This window comes from Nothobranchius furzeri, chromosome 15 (assembly GCF_043380555.1).
Source record: "Nothobranchius furzeri strain GRZ-AD chromosome 15, NfurGRZ-RIMD1, whole genome shotgun sequence".
NCBI lineage: Eukaryota > Metazoa > Chordata > Actinopteri > Cyprinodontiformes > Nothobranchiidae > Nothobranchius > Nothobranchius furzeri.
Window position 1 is genome coordinate 52081981 of NC_091755.1, and position 19430 is coordinate 52101410.

General features: G+C 43.7%; 3 protein-coding genes across 4 annotated transcripts; all 3 read left to right on the forward strand.

Moving 5' to 3' along the window:
• The first annotated feature begins 1349 nt into the window (after positions 1–1349).
• Positions 1350–5883, forward strand: peds1 (plasmanylethanolamine desaturase 1). Its single transcript, XM_015968537.3, has 6 exons — positions 1350–1548; positions 2319–2438; positions 2509–2600; positions 2689–2833; positions 2925–3137; positions 3208–5883. The coding sequence occupies exons 1-6, from the start codon at positions 1413–1415 to the stop codon at positions 3327–3329; spliced, it is 828 nt and encodes a 275-aa protein (XP_015824023.1). The 5' UTR covers positions 1350–1412; the 3' UTR covers positions 3330–5883.
• A 63-nt stretch (positions 5884–5946) lies between these two features.
• ube2v1 (ubiquitin-conjugating enzyme E2 variant 1) lies at positions 5947–8799 on the forward strand. The gene is made up of 4 exons (XM_015968538.3): positions 5947–6344; positions 7114–7262; positions 7498–7623; positions 7830–8799. The coding sequence occupies exons 1-4, from the start codon at positions 6323–6325 to the stop codon at positions 7974–7976; spliced, it is 444 nt and encodes a 147-aa protein (XP_015824024.1). The 5' UTR covers positions 5947–6322; the 3' UTR covers positions 7977–8799.
• A 470-nt stretch (positions 8800–9269) lies between these two features.
• slc52a3-1 (solute carrier family 52 member 3-1) lies at positions 9270–13862 on the forward strand. 2 transcript variants are annotated; one of them, XM_054746389.2, is made up of 5 exons: positions 9270–11029; positions 11142–11192; positions 11698–12709; positions 12871–12994; positions 13082–13862. In XM_054746389.2, the coding sequence occupies exons 3-5, from the start codon at positions 11727–11729 to the stop codon at positions 13292–13294; spliced, it is 1320 nt and encodes a 439-aa protein (XP_054602364.1). In that variant the 5' UTR covers positions 9270–11029; positions 11142–11192; positions 11698–11726; the 3' UTR covers positions 13295–13862. The 2 variants fall into 2 exon arrangements, with proteins under 2 accessions (XP_054602364.1, XP_054602365.1); XM_054746390.2 differs by lacking the exon at positions 11142–11192.
• Positions 13863–19430: the final 5568 nt, after the last annotated feature.

Here is a 19430-nt window from a genome sequence, read left to right on the forward strand (position 1 = left end):
TGTTGTTCCAGAACTGTGAGGGCTTTTTTTAGATGTTGTTTGGCAAACTCTAATCTGGCTTTCCTGTTTTTGGGGCTCACCAATGGTTTACATCTTGTGGTGAACCCTCTGAATTCACACTGGTGGAGTCTTCTCTTGATTGTTGACTTTGACACAGATGCACCTACCTCCTGGAGAGTGTTCTTGATCTGGTCAACTGTTGTGAAGGGTGTTTTCTTCACCAGGGAAAGGATTCTTCAGTCATCCACCACAGTTGTTTTCCGTGGTCTTCCAGGTCTTTTGGTGTTGCTGAGCTCACTGGTGCGTTCCTTCTTTTTGAGAATGTTCCAAACTCTTTTTTGGCCATGCCTAATGTTTTTGCTATCTCTCTGATAGGTTTCTTTTGTTTTTTCAGCCTAATGATGGCTTGCTTCACTGATAGTGACAGCTCTTTGGATCTAATCTTGACAGTTGACAGCAACAGATTCCAGATGCAAATAGCACACTTGAAATGCACTCTGGACCTTTTATCTGCTCATTGTAATTGGGATAATGAGGGAATAACACACACCTGGCCATGGAACAGCTGAGAAGCCAATTGTCCCATTACTTTTGGTCCCTTAACAAGTGGGAGGCACATATGCAAACTGTTGTAATTCCTACACCGTTCACCTGATTTGGATGTAAATACCTCAAGTAAAAGCAAACATTCTGCAGTTAAAGCACCTCTTGTTCGTCTCATTTGATATCCATTGTGGTGGTGTATAGAGCCAAAAAATGTTAGCATTGTGTCGTCCCAACATTTGTGGACCTGACTGTATATTGGAAAGTTTCTTTTTATTTACATTGCATAGCTTTTTCTAATCTACAGAGTCAGAGTAAAGGGTTGCTAGCTCAAACACAGATACATAATCATAGTGTAGCCTTGATGATCAATGCTTAACAATTTAATTTGCAATCATGCATTTTACCTGGGATTTGAATTATTTTAGATGTCATCTGCGTGGAGATACACGACTAATCAGTAACATTCACAACTGCATACCTTTTTGTCACAGTTTGACGAACTTTACTGTTGAGAGTCGAGGCGTTTTAAAAATGATTTAAAGCTTGTTTAGAAACATTTTTCTTTGTTGACAAATCTGCCTTTAGGTGGTTTCTAGCACCACGGCGCCATCTAGTGGCAGATTAGGACACTAGCAGGAGACCGGGGTGGGGCCAGGAAATGCAGTCACAGTGCACCCTCAACCATCTCCGCTCCCATTGGTTAGTAGGCAGAATACGGAACAAATTTCTGCGCTGTGATTGGTTGTTCTACTCAGATTCTTACATTTGATTGGTTAAAATTATGGAACTGTTTGTGAGCTGAGAATTTGGCGATTCAGTTGGTTCCTGACAAGAAGGGTTGAAGGGGCCGGGCCCACAACGGAGAAATGGCGAGTGAGGTTACCGAGAACGGGTGTGGAGTAGCAGCGGAGCCCACGCAGCCGCAGGAACCGGGCCGGGGCTCGGCTAGATGGGGTCCCCAACACGCGGGTGCTCGAGAACTGGCCGGTTTGTACTCGCCAGGTGAGTGGATCTTGTAAGCTGCCCGGTCTTCTCTGGGTTCGCTCCAACCGGTTCGGGCGCGCAGGAGCGTTGCGTGACATAACCAGGACTGGCTCTAGTTAGTTACCAAGAAATTAAGTGAAAATCCACGAAAGCAGCAAACGAGCGCGCTATGGTGTCATCAGTAGTGAGTTGTTTGCGGCAGCCTCGGTGCTGCTGTTTGTTACACAATAGGAATCATGTGAGACTCACTGGATGCATTTGTTTTGGACTTTTCTGCTGCTTTGACATTTGGGGGTTAGAAAAGCTGCTGCTGCTGGACTCCTAAGCCCCGACCTGTAGACTCAACTCCACTTTCTCACCTGTAAATAGTGATCCTGGCGGTTTTAAGCTCACCTTTTCTCCAGACTGGTGAAGTGTGTAACCGGAACGGACAACACGCCCTTAAAATAAGCACTATGGTTTCTGTGCTCCTGGTATGAGTTGAGACTGAGCAAACTGTAGCAGGGATACCTTCTCCTTCAGTTTATTTTTTAAATGGTTCAAATTGTTTGACTTGTAGGATGTGGACAGGTGTTTCAAGCCCAGCTGCTCCTAAACGTCAAGTAGCGTAGGAGGAGCAGACGTGTGTCATCACCCTGAGACGTTTATAGGAGGATCTGATAAGATCTGTAACCTTTGGACATCTTCATTTTGGATCAGGAGATGTGGAGGGACTGGGGACACAATTGGACAACTAATCTGATCAGAAATGTTTTCTACATCCTCCTTTATGTGTTTTCTCCTGTAAGGCAAAAGATGTCAAGAATGGATCAGCGTCATCCTTTGCTTCTCTCTCATGGCCTTCAACTTCATTCACCTTCTTGCCAATTTCCATCTGGGACATTCGTGGTCCATCCTGTTGGGCATCGGTAAGACTCCTGCGTTAGAGGACGGGACGATGTTGGACTGTCTCAGTCTTTTACTCTGCTCCTTTTTCAGTGGCAGGAATACTCACTGCTGACTTTGCATCGGGCCTCGTTCACTGGGGGGCCGATACGTGGGGATCGGTGGATCTACCCATCTTTGGGAAGGCATGCTGTTTCACACTGAGTTTTCACCTCTCATGTACTGTTTATGAAATGAAACATTTCCATAATACATTCCTTTTCTGTCCTGAAGGCTTTCATCCGTCCATTCAGAGAGCATCACATAGACCCCACAGCCATCACCCGGCACGACTTCATCGAGACCAATGGGGACAACTGCATGCTGACCATCGTCCCTCTGGCAACAATGGCCTTCAACTTCCTCACCCTCTCCCCTGGTGAGTTTTGGACCAACTGAATGCTGTCACACCAGGACTAATCCTTCAGAGACACCACATAAATCATCATAAATCATTTCCTTGCTTCCAGCTGAGGTTTACCATATCTACCCCTGGTACTGCTACCTGTTTGCGCTGGCCATCTTTGTAACCCTCACCAACCAGATTCACAAGTGGTCGCACACGTACTTCGGCCTTCCTTTTTGGGTGGTCTTCCTGCAGGACTGCCACATCATCCTTCCTCGCAAGCACCACCGCATCCATCACGTCTCCCCCCATGAGACGTACTTCTGTATCACGACAGGTTGGTCTGTAGTTCCTCAGAGAGGGAAGATGAAGTCTCCAGACTTACTAAGCTGTTATCTTCTCTCCAGGCTGGCTGAACTATCCTCTGGAGAAGCTGGGTTTCTGGAGAACTTTGGAGGATCTGATCCAAAGCGTGACGGGGGAGAAGCCCAGAGCAGACGACATGAAATGGGCTCAGAAATTGAAGTAACTCTGCAGGCTAACTGCATCCTACCTCAGACATCTCTGGCTCTGCCCAGGCTTCTTGTCTTGCCTCACTTAAACTGTAACCCACAGGATGAAACTAACGCTTCCTGATGCCATAGCTTTAAGTCTTGCACACTTTTTGATTTCATGTTTTTCATATAGGAGGGCTTTGTTATAGAGTTCTTCATGGCTCTAATGGTGACAAGTGTTCTAAATTTAATCTGATCCTTTCTTTTTCTAAAACGACTCATTGCCTTGACGGATTTAGCTAATAAGGAATTAGTCGAATGACTCAAAGAAGATGAAATGAATCTACTCATCTCCAAAACTTCCAACAAATGTGGGAAAAAGCACTTGGAAGAATATACGCTCACATTTTTTCCGCCTCTAGAAAAGTACAGCTCACAGCTATAGGAGCTATTCACATTTCAGTTGATTCTGTTTTTTGGATCTCCGTCTTCTGGAGGGTGGAACTAAGATCATGTTGTTGGACTTGGGATTAGTCTGGATCCTTTATCAATGTTGATTGCTTAGGATCAAATTGATCAATTACTGTTACATTTGTTGACTACTTGCACGTTTGAGTTGCGCTCTGCACAATTTAGATGATAAATGAAAAGATGGGTAAAAATGAACAATTTACCATTGTTTTTTCAAAAAGACGGTCACGCTTATTGCTTTCATGGTAGATCTGTCAGTCTGAGATGTGAAAAGAATCAATGAGGTCATAAATCAAGAGGAAAAAAATCTCAAGAAACTGGATTTAAACTTGTTAAGTGTAGCATCGATGCTGCTTTTGGCGCTGATGCAGGCCATTAGAAAATCAAGTAAAATATCGTCTAGCGGCTGCATTGGTTTGGTGTGTCGTTGATGATCAGCACTAGTTTTTATCTGGTAAACATGCAAATTTGTAGGGAGGAGGCGCACACACACTCTCATTTCCCTCCAGTTAAGTGGCCTTACACACCACAGATGCAGTACATGTGTGTCTCTTGTTGTCTGTAGTTCTGTCTCTCTGGCTTTTTATGTCTTACCTAATCAGACCAGCTGTGTGTGACATCATCGTTGCTCCTTTTAATTTTTTCAGGACTGTCTTGGTTTTGGGACAATAAGATTCCTGATCATGTACCTTCTAACCTACACGGTCATGTTTGAAGGGCTTTAGTGAAAAAAGACTATGTAGGAATTGATCCATTAGATTAAATAAATTGGTAAAGGTTTTTATTTGATACTTCATTAAATGCAGAGTCGGCAGCTATGCAGACCCATAAACACGTCTTAAATAATCTGGTTAAATTAAACACCTTTTTAAAGATTAATTTACAGATATTTTCTGAAGAAAGCTGCTTGGTTAAACTGCATGTTGGACTCAATTTTACATTTTATGATGTCACGAGAAAGCATGCATGCATGCGATAGGTCGGCTTGCTGTGCAGACATCTTTCTGTTCAGTCGGTTGTTCGGATAATGAGTTATTGTTAAGAGTTTTGTGTAATATTCCAAGTTTTGACTCCTTCATACTTGATCATGAACAACAAATCTCCCATAGGTCAACAGCAGCAGGGCACTGCATGCTGCTGGTTGTAAGAGGCAGTTTTGAGATGTAATAGGAGCAGGTAGGTGGAGTGTGACGACACCGTGACCTGCAGAGGTTCCGCTCATGTAGCTCTTCAGGATCAGTATTAGGAAAAGATGTTTAGACTCATTTATGAAGCTTTGCTGACAGCTTTCTGAATAGGATATTTGCCGTTTGCTCCGCTGGATGTTTTGGTGCTCAGTTTAATAGCTTGGTGTGGTTTTTTTCTAAGAGTAAGACTAACTTAAGGATGTTTTGTGCTTTTGTGAATTGGTAGGATGCTGAACTTTACACTTAAGTTTATGGTAAAGACTGAGGCGATGGTTTTAACGGTGAGCTCAAGGGGAACCCAAACCATGACTAAGTGCTGTTTTTGGTTGTTCTTATCATTCTAACCCTGATGAACTCCAGAGGATCTCAGGATTGTGTTTCAAGCAGTAGAATAAAAATATTTGGCATTAACATACACTCCATTAAGAAAATTAAGACTATTACTTAATATTTTTAAGTTGTTTATTCACTTGAATCGCATTGTAGCTATAAATCAGAAGCAACCTTGCCTTTTGTTCTAAAAGTAAACAGTGATTGGTGCTTTGACACCTTGAGGTCTCATGGGTGGATCTGATGATTTGTGTTGTTGTGTAACTAAATATTCTTCAGAAGTTTTGTTGGGCATGTTTATGAAGTCACTTGTGATGATTCTTAGGCTTTTAATTGAATTGCCTTACAATTCTCCTGATTTACACTAAATATTGCCACCAGGATCCGGAAAACATTTTATTGGATGACTCATTCTTTCCCTTTTCACATGACATATTTTCGAAGCAAGACCCACACGGATGTGTTCAGTAGTTTAGGCTGCCAGTGGAGATAAGTTTTGGATATCAGAAAAATGCCTTGATGCCTTCTGTTGTCTTCCGATTGGAAGATGTACAATGTAAATAATAAAGTGTATTTATAAATAAACTAACAAATAACTTTGTATTTGTGTTTTCATTGCATTTGCCATTTTAAGAGCCTGTAAAGTGTAAAAATGATAAAAAGAGCTTTTAGCACTGTTTACACTCAGAACTGGTCAAATAAAAGGTTTCTAAATTATTAAACAGCAGCAGGAGTAAACGAGCAGCTGTTGGCAGCCCAGACTCGTTTTTCAGTAATGCATCCTCACGCAGCCGCTCCACTCACGCGCCATGTTTGTAAATGATCGATTTTAGAACACCTTTGGGCGCTTTAGACTAACCTGCTGTAACTCTGCTGAACCCAGGACAGAGAAAGCCCCCGTGGGGGCCCTGTTCGTCCCGGTTCCGCCCTGAACGTCCTGCAGGAAACAAAGGAAGCTATGATTGACGTCTCCGGCTCGCGCACGTAGCGGCAGCGCTAGCTACAGTGCGCGCTCGGCGCTCCCGCTGCGTAGCGACAAGATGGCGGTGGCCGCCGGATCAGGTAAATGATGGGAAAGAATGAACACAGAAACGTATTGTTTCTAAAACTTATCCGTCGTTTCTCACGGTTTGGTGGTTCGTTTTGATGTCGAGGTGGGGCTCTCGTGCGCCGGAGTGACATAAGCTAAAGTAAAGCTTTGGAGAAATAAATCGGAAACGATGTCACCAAGCTAACGTCAAGTTGGGCAAAGGGCGAGATGCTGCGCCAATTACGAAACATCCCTGCTGTTTTTGTTGTCTTAGTTGATGAAAATGAAAATGTATAATGATGAAGATATTTTAGGACCGTAGTTGGGTTAAGTGTAGCAGCTGTAGTTTAGCTAGGTGTCGCTGGCTGAGGAAACCACAACACCGCCGCCCTACGTTAGCTCATCTGCAACATTATTCTGTTTACTGAAGCTGAAAACGGATGTCATAAACCGGATTTCTGACATTGCCTAATAAATGTAATCGATTGTTGTTACTGGTGCCGCTTTCGGGCCTGTTTAATCCACAATAATTGGGTGTTTAGTGACTCCCGGCCGAGGCTGAGGAGACGCTGGTGACCTGCAGCAGGAAAGAAGGCTGTGTGGGTTCTGATGGTTCTGTTCACTCCCTCCAGGGGCCAGAGGCCTCCTCCTCCTCTGAAACACACGGATAAACCTGCATTGTCACCCCGCCCCGTTGTGTCAGAATGAGTCACCGAGGCATGATGGCTCCGGTAGATGGTTCAGCTCGATCGCACTGGTTGTGTTGGAAGTAACTGCTTTTCTGTGTTTGTCCACAAACAGGCGTGAGAGTCCCCCGCAATTTCCGGCTGCTGGAGGAGCTGGAAGAAGGTCAGAAAGGTGTGGGAGATGGGACAGTGAGCTGGGGTCTGGAGGATGATGAGGACATGACCTTAACCCGGTGGAGAGGAGTGATCCTCGGCCCTCCGAGGGTTAGTAACGTCCTTTTCACAGTTACTCAAATGTCAGCCTGTAAGAGGCTGTTGTACAACTGTTTGTGTAGTTTACCACCCGATAAGGTTTAACGTGTTTGTTTTGAGCTCTCCAGCAGCCTGAAGTTTATGGAAATGACCCTAATGTCACCTATTATTCCATATAAGTAAAACCGGATGCTGTTAGTTGAAATTTAGGTAACCTTGCACTCATCTGTCTCCTTTCTGCCCACAGACCAGCTATGAAAACAGGATGTACAACCTGAAGGTAGAATGTGGGCCAGGGTACCCAGACTCACCACCATTTGTCAGATTTGTGACAAAGATAAACTTGAATGGAGTGCACACTTCCAACGGTGTGGTATGTAAATCCTGCTGTGGGTTCAGCTTGTTCAATGTAAAGATGAAGGACATCGAGTTTAGATTCTAATTTAAACTAAAGGTTCTAATTTTAGAGACATGATTTTGGTGCCTTTTTGAGCTTGTTTCTGTTGAGGTTTTTAATATCCAAAGGTTGTGGTTGGAATAAACTTTATGGCGGGGTTGCTGAGCTGCTGTTTCCTGCAGGTCGACATGCATGCGGTGACTGCACTGGCTAAGTGGCAGAACTCCTACAGCATCCGGATGGTGCTGCTGGAGCTGCGGCGGCTCATGGCGTGCAAGGAGAACATGAAGCTTCCTCAGCCGCCCGAGGGTCAGATCTATACCAACTGAGCTTCTGCCACTTTCCTCTGCATTTTCTCTAACCTTCCCAACCTTCCCTCTCTGTTTAGTTTGACACCCCCCCCCCCCCCCGCAACCGCAACTCCCCTTTCCCTGCCAACACACACTGCAGTTTAAGGCTTAAAATACAAGAGCAGATGCATTTAGGCGTACATGAACACAGCTACATCAAACACAGGAATTCCATTCTTGAATGTCATTTCCGATCCTGTAGCCCTCAGTTCTCCATCACTAGATGATCTCATCATTTTGCTCCAGATATGGTTCTGACACTGTACATCTTATTAACCTTTTTTTTTTTTTTGGTAAAAATGCTGATTGTACAATAAACTGTTTCTTCTGTTGCCTTTTTTGTATGATAGAAAACAGACAACATAATTTTGCATCTCTCACTAAACACGTGTCTAGGAGCTGATCACTTTCAAGATGTACATATAAACCCCATTTTTATAACCTATTGGTTGTGGCAATAAGTATGTCTTCTCCTGTGGCCAGATGAAAGCTTTTCCTCTGGGTGTGTGGACATGAGCTTGCAAAGATTTATTTTTCTCCAAGTGCTCTCCTAAATGCATAATGTGTAAGATTTGTAAACATTGTGTGTCTGTACAACTATATTTGATCTTGAAATGCGTTGTGTGCAAACAGGTCTGCATTTCTACCATGCTTGAATAGAGAAGTGAAATCAGCTACCTCTTCTGGTCCTGTTTCATGTCAGAGCAGATCCCTTATTGTGAAACTGTCTTTGCAACGTCATGTGATGTAATCGCATTTTGTTTTTCTCTTTCCATGTTTTGCATAAATTTTTATTCATGCATTTCTGTTGTAGATCATTGTGTATCTTGTTTGTGGTTGCACGTCACATTTTGGGCTTGTGTCAGTTAATGCTGCTACTTATTACAGAAATGACAAAAAGCTTAAGAGCCTGCCTTTTCTTGAAGGGATGCAAACCACCTGCTGCCTTTTAGGCCAGAGTTTCAAACAAATAAGGGAAATGCAGTTATTTCTCTGATGCAAATTTGAATCTCGTGTGTGTGTGTGTGTGTGTGTGTGTGTGTGTGTGTGTGTGTGTGTGTGTGTGTGTGTGTGTGTGTGTGTGTGTGTGAGAGAGAGAGAGGGGTCATGTCATGTTAGTAAATGAGAACATGTTCTCAAACATTTTACCTGGTAAAATAAAGGTTGAAAAAAAAAAGAAACACCAACATTTAGTTACATTGCTGTAATAATTATATATATATATATATATATATATATATATATATATATATATTTGCATATTCTAAGTTAAGTTGAGTTGTGGCCATGAATTGGATTTGATGAACATCCAATGACTTTGAAAGTCTTGTTAAAATCTGTCCAGTGGTTCATTTCCCTGTGGCTACCAGCACAGATACAGTCTGTCTTTAACATTTGTGTGTGTGTAGTTTTAACAAAAGAATCATTTAGACATTTACAACTTCAACCCAATAGAAAACACAATACATGGGTGTCTGCAAAAGACACCCATCCTCATTTGAAACCAACAAGAAACACCAACTGACCTCAAGGTCTTGCATTTTAAATAAAAATAGTAAAATGAGTTGTAGTAAAAAAAAAACCCTAAAAGAGGCCAAATAAACCCAACAGAAAATACTTCTGAGAACTGTGTCAGTTTAGAGTGAGACAAGGAAACCAAGTAATTTCAACAAGATTAGGACTATAATCTACAACTAATCTTTTTTTTTCTTCAGGTTTAAAATACTTACAAAATATTCCAGTCTTCTTTTACCAACTAGTTTGAAACGCAGCTCCTACCAAACATCTAATCAGTAAGGATTTAACATGCTGGAGGAGTTTGACTCATGGGAAACAAGTTTAATGAAGCGAGTTACGTTTACCCATTTTTTCATTTGCTCACTTCCTATAAAGTTTTCTTACATAAATGGAAATTTGGAGCAAAGATAAACCTGGTCACATTTCTTTTGTGGGATAAAATATTTCTGGTTTAATAGCTTTCATCCTGATTCATGTCTCTAATCTTCGCCTCTTTCCTAACTGAGAATGTGTTGGTAAGAGCTGAACCCAAACCAGATCTGATCTTTGGTGATGGCAGCTTAAATGATGTCTGCTCTTGATGTTCCAACAGAATAGTTTAATTTGAATGTTTGGTCTGTTTGGATAGAACAACACCCTACAGGGAGACTACCGTATGATCCAAACCATACTCAACCAGTTCTCCAGCTTGTTAAAACTGAATGTTCTCCATTGATTGAATCATTCACCTGATATGAGCCCAGTAGGCAGCATTTTACCCATCATGGACACAGACTCCAGTGAGCAACGGCTAAGAACAGCTGAAACACGTGTGAGATGAAATGTACGTGAATATATAAACCAACCTCGTAGAGTAAACAAAAAGGCTTCCTTTCACTACAGGTGTACTCACACAACCCATGTTAAAGGGTAAGTTCAGAGTTTTAAAGCATTTTTCTGAGAGAAGTTGATGAGCTTTACTATCTTATCTGCCATTTTTAAACAACCTCAGTTAGAAGAAACAGAGATTAGATATGACTGAATCAACAAGGTAACACTTAATGAAAGTGGGACCAGTTCTAACTTATTTTTCCACCATACAGTTTAAAAACATTCACTTTACAAAGGTCACATGACATCGACTAACTGTGGTTTCTACCTATGGCCAGTAGGGGGTGATGTAAGAATAGTCAAAGTTGTGCCAGTATGAAGGAGTAGAACTGTTTCAGGCTGAATGACATCATGATCAGGAGTAAACAGACAGACCCAGCTGTTTTTGACCCGTAGTAAAGCATTATAGAACCAAGCCACCATCATTAAGATTACAAACACATCAAAGAGCTTCCAGGCTGAGCTGACCCACATGAAGGCAGGCTGCAGAGAAGCCCCTGCCCTCTGTTATGAGGTGGAGCTGCAGCGGACTCTGACCTCTGCAGCGTGAGCTTGTGAAGGAGCAGCCAGCGCTGGTTTGCCATTAAACTCCATATACAATGATCAAAAACACAGTGTAGTGCTTTCAGGAAACAAAGAAAGGTGTGAGTACATCTCCATGTTCAGCAGGATTCTGTCAGGAGGTTTCTCTGTTTCCAAACCTTCAAAAGGTTTGACCTTTGGAACTGATGACAAAATTTGTTCTATCAACTGAAGGAACAGAAAAATGGCTGACATAGACGTAACATCTGTTTAAACTCTTTTTAGGTAAGAAATGACTGTTCCCTGTTCCATTAATCAACTTGTGTGTTATGTTTCAGGAGTAAATGAACAAATTCTGTCTTTTTTCATTCTGTCAGGATCAGTCTAGAAGATAAGAAGCCGTTTTCTAAGATAAAATTACTTGTGTTAATTTTACAAATGGGCAGGTGGAAAGGTAGAATGAGCCATTCTTGGAGCAAATCTTTATTTAAACAGGAAGTAAATTTTTTTGTTTACATTCCAGCTTCAGAGAAGAAGGGTCGCTATCAAATATCCCTCACACAGAGCCAGAAACCAAACATAGGCCTATGCTCATAACAATGAGGTTATTTCTGTTCAAATACACTCACTGATGTAATAACGGGTTTTCAGTGGCTCCTATAGCATCAGCTTAAGGAGCTGAGCCAGTTTAACTTGGATAATAAACAGCAGATTCTTTGTGCCTGAACTTCTGAGAATAAACACAAATCTGAACCTTTTGGGTTTAAAGGTTCTCCTTTCTCTTTGACAGGCTGCGGGAGTGGACTGGCCTCTTCTGCCATGGTTGTGCTTGTGCACCTGCTGGCCTGTGCCTTTGGCCTGGGCTCTTGGGTGGCGGTGAACGGTCTGTGGGTGGAACTCCCTCTCATCGTTAACTCTCTCCCTGAAGGCTGGGAGCTCCCTTCCTACCTCACTGTCATCATCCAGCTGGCCAACCTGGGTCCACTCTTGGTCACCGTCATGCACAAGCTGAGCCCAGGCCGTCTCAATGAACGTGCCGTCATTTACTCCGTCCTCTCCATCGGCATCCTGTCCTGCGTCCTGCTCATCTTCTTCTGGAATGAGACTACGATGGTGGCCGGGGCGCCACATAGCACAGCCTTTTTCATCCTTACCTTCTTTCTTTCTCTAGTGGACTGCACATCTTCAGTTTCTTTTCTCCCTTTCATGATGCAGCTTCCTAAAATATATGTCACCACATATTTTATTGGAGAAGGACTGAGTGGTTTAATTCCGGGTGTGGTCGCTTTGGCTCAAGGTGTCGGCATTGCTAAATGTGTCAACTCCTCTCAGGCTTTGGGAAACCACTCGGACCAGGACTTGTGGTTGCTACAGACAGAGTATCTTCCTCCAAACTTCTCCACAGAGGTATTCTTCTGCTTCCTAGCAGCCATGATGTGTATAAGTTTGGCTGCTTTCATTGCACTGAACAAGCTTCCTGGGAGGTTTGAACTGTCCACAGAAAAGCTCGTCCCTGATCCAGTACCCTCAATCAGTTCTGGGTTGGAGAACCCCGAGGCTCAGGTTGATAGAGGGAATGAGAAAAGCCAGGAGGGAGGTCCAAGCTCAAAACACTCCATTTACCAGCTGGCCTACATCTACTTTCTGGTGTTGTGGGTTAACGCTGCGACCAACGGCCTGCTGCCCTCTGTGCAGACGTACTCCTGCATGCCCTACGGTAACCTGGCCTATCACCTCTCTGCAGCTCTGGCATCTGTGGCTAACCCTGTGGCCTGCACAATAGCAATGTTCTTCCCAAACAGGTAAAAATCAAGAGCGAGTCTCTGAAACCAGTCAAGTTCTAACATGTGTGTCTTCTGTCCTGATTCCTCCTGTTCCAACCACATCTGATCCCAGTCATGTAAAGGGTTCTGCTTTAGAACAGGATTTGTGTGCTGAGGCTGACAGAACTCTTTGTGTTCAGGTCTCTGACCTTTCTGGGTGTGCTGACTGCGCTGGGGTCAGGCTTTGGCAGCTACAACATGGCCATGGCAGCCATGAGTCCCTGTCCTTTGCTCCGTGGTTCTGCAGCAGGAGAGGCAATCATTGTGAGTGAAACACTGGATTGACTGAAATAATTCAAGTCCCAGATTATCACATGATCAGTGATTCTGCTCTGTCTCCCTTGGTTCCAGGTTCTCTCATGGCTCCTGTTTACTGGGACACTGTCATACGTGAAAGTGATGGTGGGAGTGATCCTGAGAGACCGGAGCCACAGCGCTTTGGTCTGGTGTGGAGCTGCTGCCCAGATGGGCTCGCTGCTCGGCTCTGTCACCATGTTTCCTCTGATTAACCTGCAGCGGCTCTTTAGCTCGGGAGACTCGTGCAGCGTGCAGTGTCCTTCATGATGGTGAGGGATGACTCAGCTTCTGCATCACAGCTCAGCTCAACCTCTATGAAACTGATTCAGCCATGTTTGGTGTTTGCTGGGATTAATGAGCTGCAGCAGCCATCTTGAATGAAGCTGACTCGTATATTCGACGAAGACTTCTTCAGAGTTACACTAAACGAAGGGTTCATGACAGATTTTGCCAGCAAACAAACACACAGATATGATAAACTTCCCTAAATTCTTTACATAATTAAATGGAAATAAACAGCAATTTATTAATACTGTTGTTGTTATGTTAGTGTAAGTAAACTTCATTGTTTGATTATTAACAAAAATTTTACTTAATGTTATTCTTTTTAGGAACAAATAAAAAAAATCATAACAAAGTCATAAAAAAGGCTTTATTAAAACAACTAATGCAGAATTAAATTGTAGAAAAACAGAAGTGGGTCTTTAAAAAAATGTTGTCCCATGTTGAAAGTCTTGATCATTTTCTTGTGAACATGGATGAAAACTGTTATTCTTATATATTACTATTGTCTGTTTTTTTAGTATTTTTAAATAAATTATGATCATTTATTATCCCTGGCCTATATGTTGTGATATTTAGTCCCTGTTATTTTACTCTTCACTACATTCTGCTGGGTTTCTGATGATTTGTTTTGCTTCTTAATATTTCAAACCTGTGGTTGTTTCAGCCTGCAGGTGTCACAAGAACTCTTTAAAACCCAACAGCGAAGAATCTGCAGGCTCAGTTTACAACACACCCAGTCAGTGGAGGTGAAGGAAACAGGTGTTCTCATGGTTTATTTCATAAACGTGATCTAAAATTCTTTTACATTCATCCTGCAGTAACAATAAATGTGACCAAGTTTTATATCAAAACTGTTGCTTACTATAGTTTTATTCTACAGATTAAATCTATGAGTCACCAGCAAAACAGAAAACAGCAAAGGTTTTCTTGTTCCATTCGTCTCAAACGCTGGATGTCTGAAAGCAGGGAGCTGTAGAGAAAGACCTTTGTGTTGGTTTGAGATCAATTTAACCAAAATATCAGGTTAAATGTTTTGAGTATGTTGGTGTTTTCTTGTTGTTTACTCTTTATTATATTTTACTCTCTTTTTTGCTGATATAAAGTATGTAATTGCTACTGTGAAACCAAATTTTCTCAACTGAAGGTCAATAATATTCTATTCTATTCTATTATATTCTATTCTATTCTATTCTATTGTAGATGTTTTGCATATATAATTCTTATTTAGTTAGTTGTATTAGTCAAATATCAACTATGGCTAAATGAGTCATCATAATCCTCAAAAATAGTGTCTTTATTACCAGCAGAGCTGATGTTTCTGATGTTAATGCCAGTCACACACCGACCTGTTCCACATGATAACTAGTCATGGGTTACGGTTAACCTTAACCCTAAACCTAACCAAAACCAATAAGCTACAGGTGTGAGACAAGATAACAGTCAAAAGAAACTGCAGCCGTTATTCTGTGAAATGTCAGTTCATATTTTGTCAGGTGCTGCTGAAGAGGGCGGAGGGTCATCCCCAGGAACCGGAAAACATTTCCCTGTCAGCTGCTGCCCTTCAGAAGGAGACAGAAAGGTTTCCCCAGTCCACGGATCAGTGGGGAAACACAGCAATGGGGAGGAGGGGGGCTCTAATTACTGAGGCTCAGCGGGGGCCAATGGCTGTTGCTCCTGCCGCTGGTCACTTGGGAGCTTTCTTGACCCCAACGCTGAGTAAAAACAAAAAGATAAGGGGGGGAAACGCGGCCACAATTAGCCCTCTGCAGCCTCCAGGGCTCGGGATCAGTGGAGGAGAAGCGCAGATGGGACTGTCTCACTTGGATTTGCTGAATTCACATTGTGGAGAACATGAATCACTGTGCTGGTTGGTTGAAACTCACAGAACAGCTTTGCAAGAAACCCCTGTTAGCTCAACCAGATCTATTGTTTTGCCTTAGATGAATTTAGCAGAACGTATGACATCACCTTGAGAACGTGTGCTGGTTTTGCTCCTCTCTAGTGAACATGACCTTGAATGCTTGTAAGTAATCAAAAGGATTTTCTCTACGCTTGATTAGCTAAATTCCTTGATTGGCTCTGGGCTTTTGTGTCGAGACGCAACAAAGCAGGCAAAGAAAAGTGTATCATTTTCCTGTGAGTGTCAGATGGTCCCTTCGCTCCTCCAGCTGGTCAGGAGGGGCCGGGGCCACCTGGATTCTGAGCCCCAGTCCTGTGAGATCCTGCAGTCTCCTCTGCCATGTGAAAACTCCACTTACTACGCCACTGAGAAGTCCATCTGCTCAGGTCGACACCTCCCTAAGAGCCCCCTCACCCCTCAACACCAACACAGAGCTCCCCGGCCCCCTCTCCTCCAGCCAGCCACGGTGCCTCTCAGCTAAATGAGCAGCGTGTCAAATGGAAGGAGGACTTACCCGTCCTTTAAATGGATGAGAGAATGAATTCACAGCATCATGATGCAGTGAATAGAAGAACCCACCTGCACTCCTGCAGCATGGCTGCTGAATTGACAGAGGTGTCACCTGTCCCTGACTTTGCACGATCCTCCTTCTAAGGGACAAATTTGGGGTTTACTGAGGGGCATGTCAGGCTTAATAGGAAGCTGTTTAAAAGCTAGGGAGCATAAACTGTTTTCCTGGGTCAAAAATAGGAAATAAAATGCTGGGAAATTTGTACGGGCGTACCCGGAGGCCGGCAGATTTTGGCAGCTGATGGGCAGGTGAACAGCTTGTGGGTAAACCAATTGCTGATGCATGCAGACAGGCATGGCTCTGACAGCATCTCACCGCCTCTCTCCCATCAATTTCCACACACACTCGCTTTAATAAATGTCATCCATTTATTTGAAATTAGACGTGACAGCCCTATGTCATTTCACTATAGCGTCTTGGAGCAGACAGCGATGCACGCGGGTCCGCTCCTCGTTTTCCATCAGCAGGTATTGATGTTGCTTTAATGAAGTGCCCAGCACTCCACCCTAGGAAGAGACAAGTCTGTCAGCATATGTAAATGCTTCCTGCCTGTCATTGTTGTGGAGGGTTCAGCATGGGTCAGTGTAGATTCCCCCTCTGGGAACCCTTTGTTCTGGGGCCCAGACTGTGCCACATGAGGGGGACCAACTACAGAGCTGCACAGAAGGACGGGGGTGCAAACTTGTTACCCCGCTGCAGTGAGCTAATTATTACCTCAGCACTGTGGGTAGCAGAGCTTCCTTCAGAGGTGGGGGACACAAGCAGATTTACAGTTGGCGCACAACAACACATGTAAACCAAATGCACCATCATCAGAGTTCGAGGAAGGATCATCTTAATTTTGCAGCATTAAATAGCTTAAGAGCTCTTTAAATCCCAGCAGAGCTTTTCTACTTCATAAGTGCAAGCACAATTTAAAGGCAACAGCCTGCCGACCACATAACCTTGATTTGGTGTCGAGAAGTGATTTATGAAAATGCTTCCTGCTCTGTCTGTCTGAGCAGAGGCCCGAGTGGACTCCGGGTGTTGACACAAAGCCCATATGGCCGAGCAGGCTCGCTCGCTGGGTTTTGGTTTCCAGCTGCTAGTGGGACGCTGCTGTCTGCTCCCAACCAGTCCCACAGATCTGCCAGGTATTGGACGTAATTCCTGCTGGTTCTCCACACGGCTCTTTATTTTGATTCTAATATTTTAGATTTTTATCAAACACCCAGCCAAAAGGTGGAACTGCACCAGGACGGAGTCAGAGGTGTTACGGAGGGTAAAGGGGAATGTTTTAGAACAAAGTAAACACAACTCTTGATGCATTTAGTTGTCTGTCTGATCTCACTATTAGCTTTCTCCCCTTTCATCAAACCATTCATCTCCCTCTCCCCACCCCCAGTGACCAGCCTAGCTCAGCTGCTAGGGGTTACCAGTCCCCCTTTCTGTGTGGGGTCAGTCAAGTGGAAAATGGCTGCCACTGAGAGAGCCCACTTTAGAGAGCCATCATCCTTTGAAGGGGCATGATGGCCTTTGACAGCCACAGTGTTAACACAGAGCCCACACCAACACGGCACTACTATTATCGTGTTTACTAAAGCTAAAAGGAGAGGAGAGGGACTTGGGTGGATGTTGGAGTCCAAGGGTAGCAGGGAGCTCATCTGAGCCCCGACGCAGCGCCGCAGTGGGGAAACATTACATGGGATCACTCACAGCCTGGTGGAGGTTGTGTTCCAACATGTCAGCGGAGCTTTTACAGAACAGGACATTCAGAGTGTGAGTGGGTGTGAGATGACATTGTCCTTTTACCCATGTGTTCTTCTTTGAGAGTAATATTATCTCCATCTCTTAGATGGTAATAATTCTAGTCCCTAGTCTCAGACTGCTAAAACAACATGTGGTTTTCATGCTTTCCTCTGGATTGTTAGAGAAAGTAATAATTCCACAAGTGCCTAGTGGCTGAAGCTCTTGGTTTCATGAACCATAGTTGTTATCACCTGCTGCTGGCTGGGGAAAATGGTTTTTCTTGAGTTAGAAACATATCTGAGACCCACGGAGCAGATTTTGATGAAACTCTGAGAGATCATTGGATGCTCCTCTACAACTGATTAGCTTTTAGAGTCAACCCAAAGGTACCAAAGTAATAAAAGTACCAGTAACACTTATATTTATGGTTGTTTTTAATTAATTGTCTGATAAAATTAACATCCCATTAAAAAAAATCATATGTTTCTGACATTTTTTTTATTTTTATTTTTAAACAAAATGGTGCTAGAAACCAAACAAGTCCTGTGTGAGGGATCAGACACAAGAGCTGCCCGACAGTCCCTTAAATGGAAACAGTTCCCTCGCCTGGACGCGGGTTCCCGTTCCCCCTCTGGAGCCAGGAGTTGCGGCATGCAAGCGAGTGCCTGGTGGCCGGGCTTTTACACATGGAGCCCGGCCGGGCACAGCCCGAAGAGGAGATGTGGGTCCCCCTTTCCATGAGCTCACCACTCATTGGAGGGGACAAAGGAGTCGGGTGCAGTGTGTGTCAGTTGGTAGCCAAAGGCAGGGACCTTGGCGGTCTGATCCTTGGCTACAAAAGCTAGCTCTCTGTACGTGGGATGTCACCTCTTTGGTGGGTAAAGACCCGGAGTTGGTGTGAGAGGTTCCGGCTAGCTATAGTTGGACTCACCTCAACGCACGGCTCTGGGCTGGAAACCAGTTTCCTCGAGAGAGGCTGGACTTTCACAACCCTGGAGTTGCTCCCACTGCGTGGCGCCGAGCAGGGGTGGGCATACTTGTTGCTCCTAATCTTGGTACCTGTACGTTGAGGGTATCCTCCGCTTTTGTGTGGGGGGGAGGGTCCTGACTGTGGTTTGCACCAGCTCAGACTATTCACCCTTTTAGGAGTTCTTGGAAGGGACGCTTTTTCTGGTGACTCTCTCGTTCTGCTGAGGGACTTTAACTCTCACGTGGGCAACGACAGTGAGACCTGGAGAGGTGTAATTGGGAGGAACGGCTCCTCTGATCTGAATATGAGCGGTGTTTTGTTACTGGACTTCTGTGCTCATCATGGATTGTCCATAACGAACATCATGTTCAGACACAAAGGTGTCCATATGTGGTCTTAGCACCAGGATATCTTAGGCCCCCTCACCAGAAAGCAGGTCGGACTCGGCTCTTTTTGTTATGCTACATTTGACCACCCTGTAAAGTTGGCTTTACATGCACTGCCCCTTTAAGCACTGCTTCCTCCAGGAGACAAATAAACATTTAGCTCACATGTGCTTCAGGGAGGGTTTATGTCTTGCTGCCGTATGACCAAATATTTCATGTTTAGCTATAAATACTTAGTTGATGTTTACAAGAACACCACGACTGTGAGTTAAGCCTTTGATTTAAAATTTTACGGGTGACTGGTGAATTAAATGATTGATGTTCAGCATTGACAGCTGCTATGTTCTTAGCACATGCAGCAACATTTGTTTATTTATTCTCTGACAAAAGTTAAGACAAACAAGATGGTAAAAGAATAGTTTTATTTCTCCAGAAAAATTCTGTGTTTTGAGAAATGAATGAGTGTTTTAGAAAACCAACAGGAGCAACTGCAAAAGTAGTAATTTGTTGATTATGGGATGCAGCATGCTCTTCTCTACCTTTGACCTCATGTAATGCCCTCA

What these genes read in the sequence shown, in the direction of transcription:
- peds1 (XM_015968537.3), top strand. Translation starts at nt 1,413, where the DNA reads ATGGCGAGTGAGGTTACCGAGAACGGGTGTGGAGTAGCAGCGGAGCCC. An exon ending in GGCCGGTTTGTACTCGCCAG is followed by an intron (nt 1,549 to 2,318) that starts GTGAGTGGATCT and finishes TTCTCCTGTAAG; the next exon opens with GCAAAAGATGTCAAGAATGG. An exon ending in GTACTTCTGTATCACGACAG is followed by an intron (nt 3,138 to 3,207) that starts GTTGGTCTGTAG and finishes TCTTCTCTCCAG; the next exon opens with GCTGGCTGAACTATCCTCTG.
- ube2v1 (XM_015968538.3), top strand. Translation starts at nt 6,323, where the DNA reads ATGGCGGTGGCCGCCGGATCAG. An exon ending in GGCGGTGGCCGCCGGATCAG is followed by an intron (nt 6,345 to 7,113) that starts GTAAATGATGGG and finishes GTCCACAAACAG; the next exon opens with GCGTGAGAGTCCCCCGCAAT. An exon ending in TGATCCTCGGCCCTCCGAGG is followed by an intron (nt 7,263 to 7,497) that starts GTTAGTAACGTC and finishes TTCTGCCCACAG; the next exon opens with ACCAGCTATGAAAACAGGAT.
- slc52a3-1 (XM_054746389.2), top strand. Translation starts at nt 11,727, where the DNA reads ATGGTTGTGCTTGTGCACCTGCTGGCCTGTGCCTTTGGCCTGGGCTCT. An exon ending in GCAATGTTCTTCCCAAACAG is followed by an intron (nt 12,710 to 12,870) that starts GTAAAAATCAAG and finishes CTTTGTGTTCAG; the next exon opens with GTCTCTGACCTTTCTGGGTG. An exon ending in CAGCAGGAGAGGCAATCATT is followed by an intron (nt 12,995 to 13,081) that starts GTGAGTGAAACA and finishes CCTTGGTTCCAG; the next exon opens with GTTCTCTCATGGCTCCTGTT.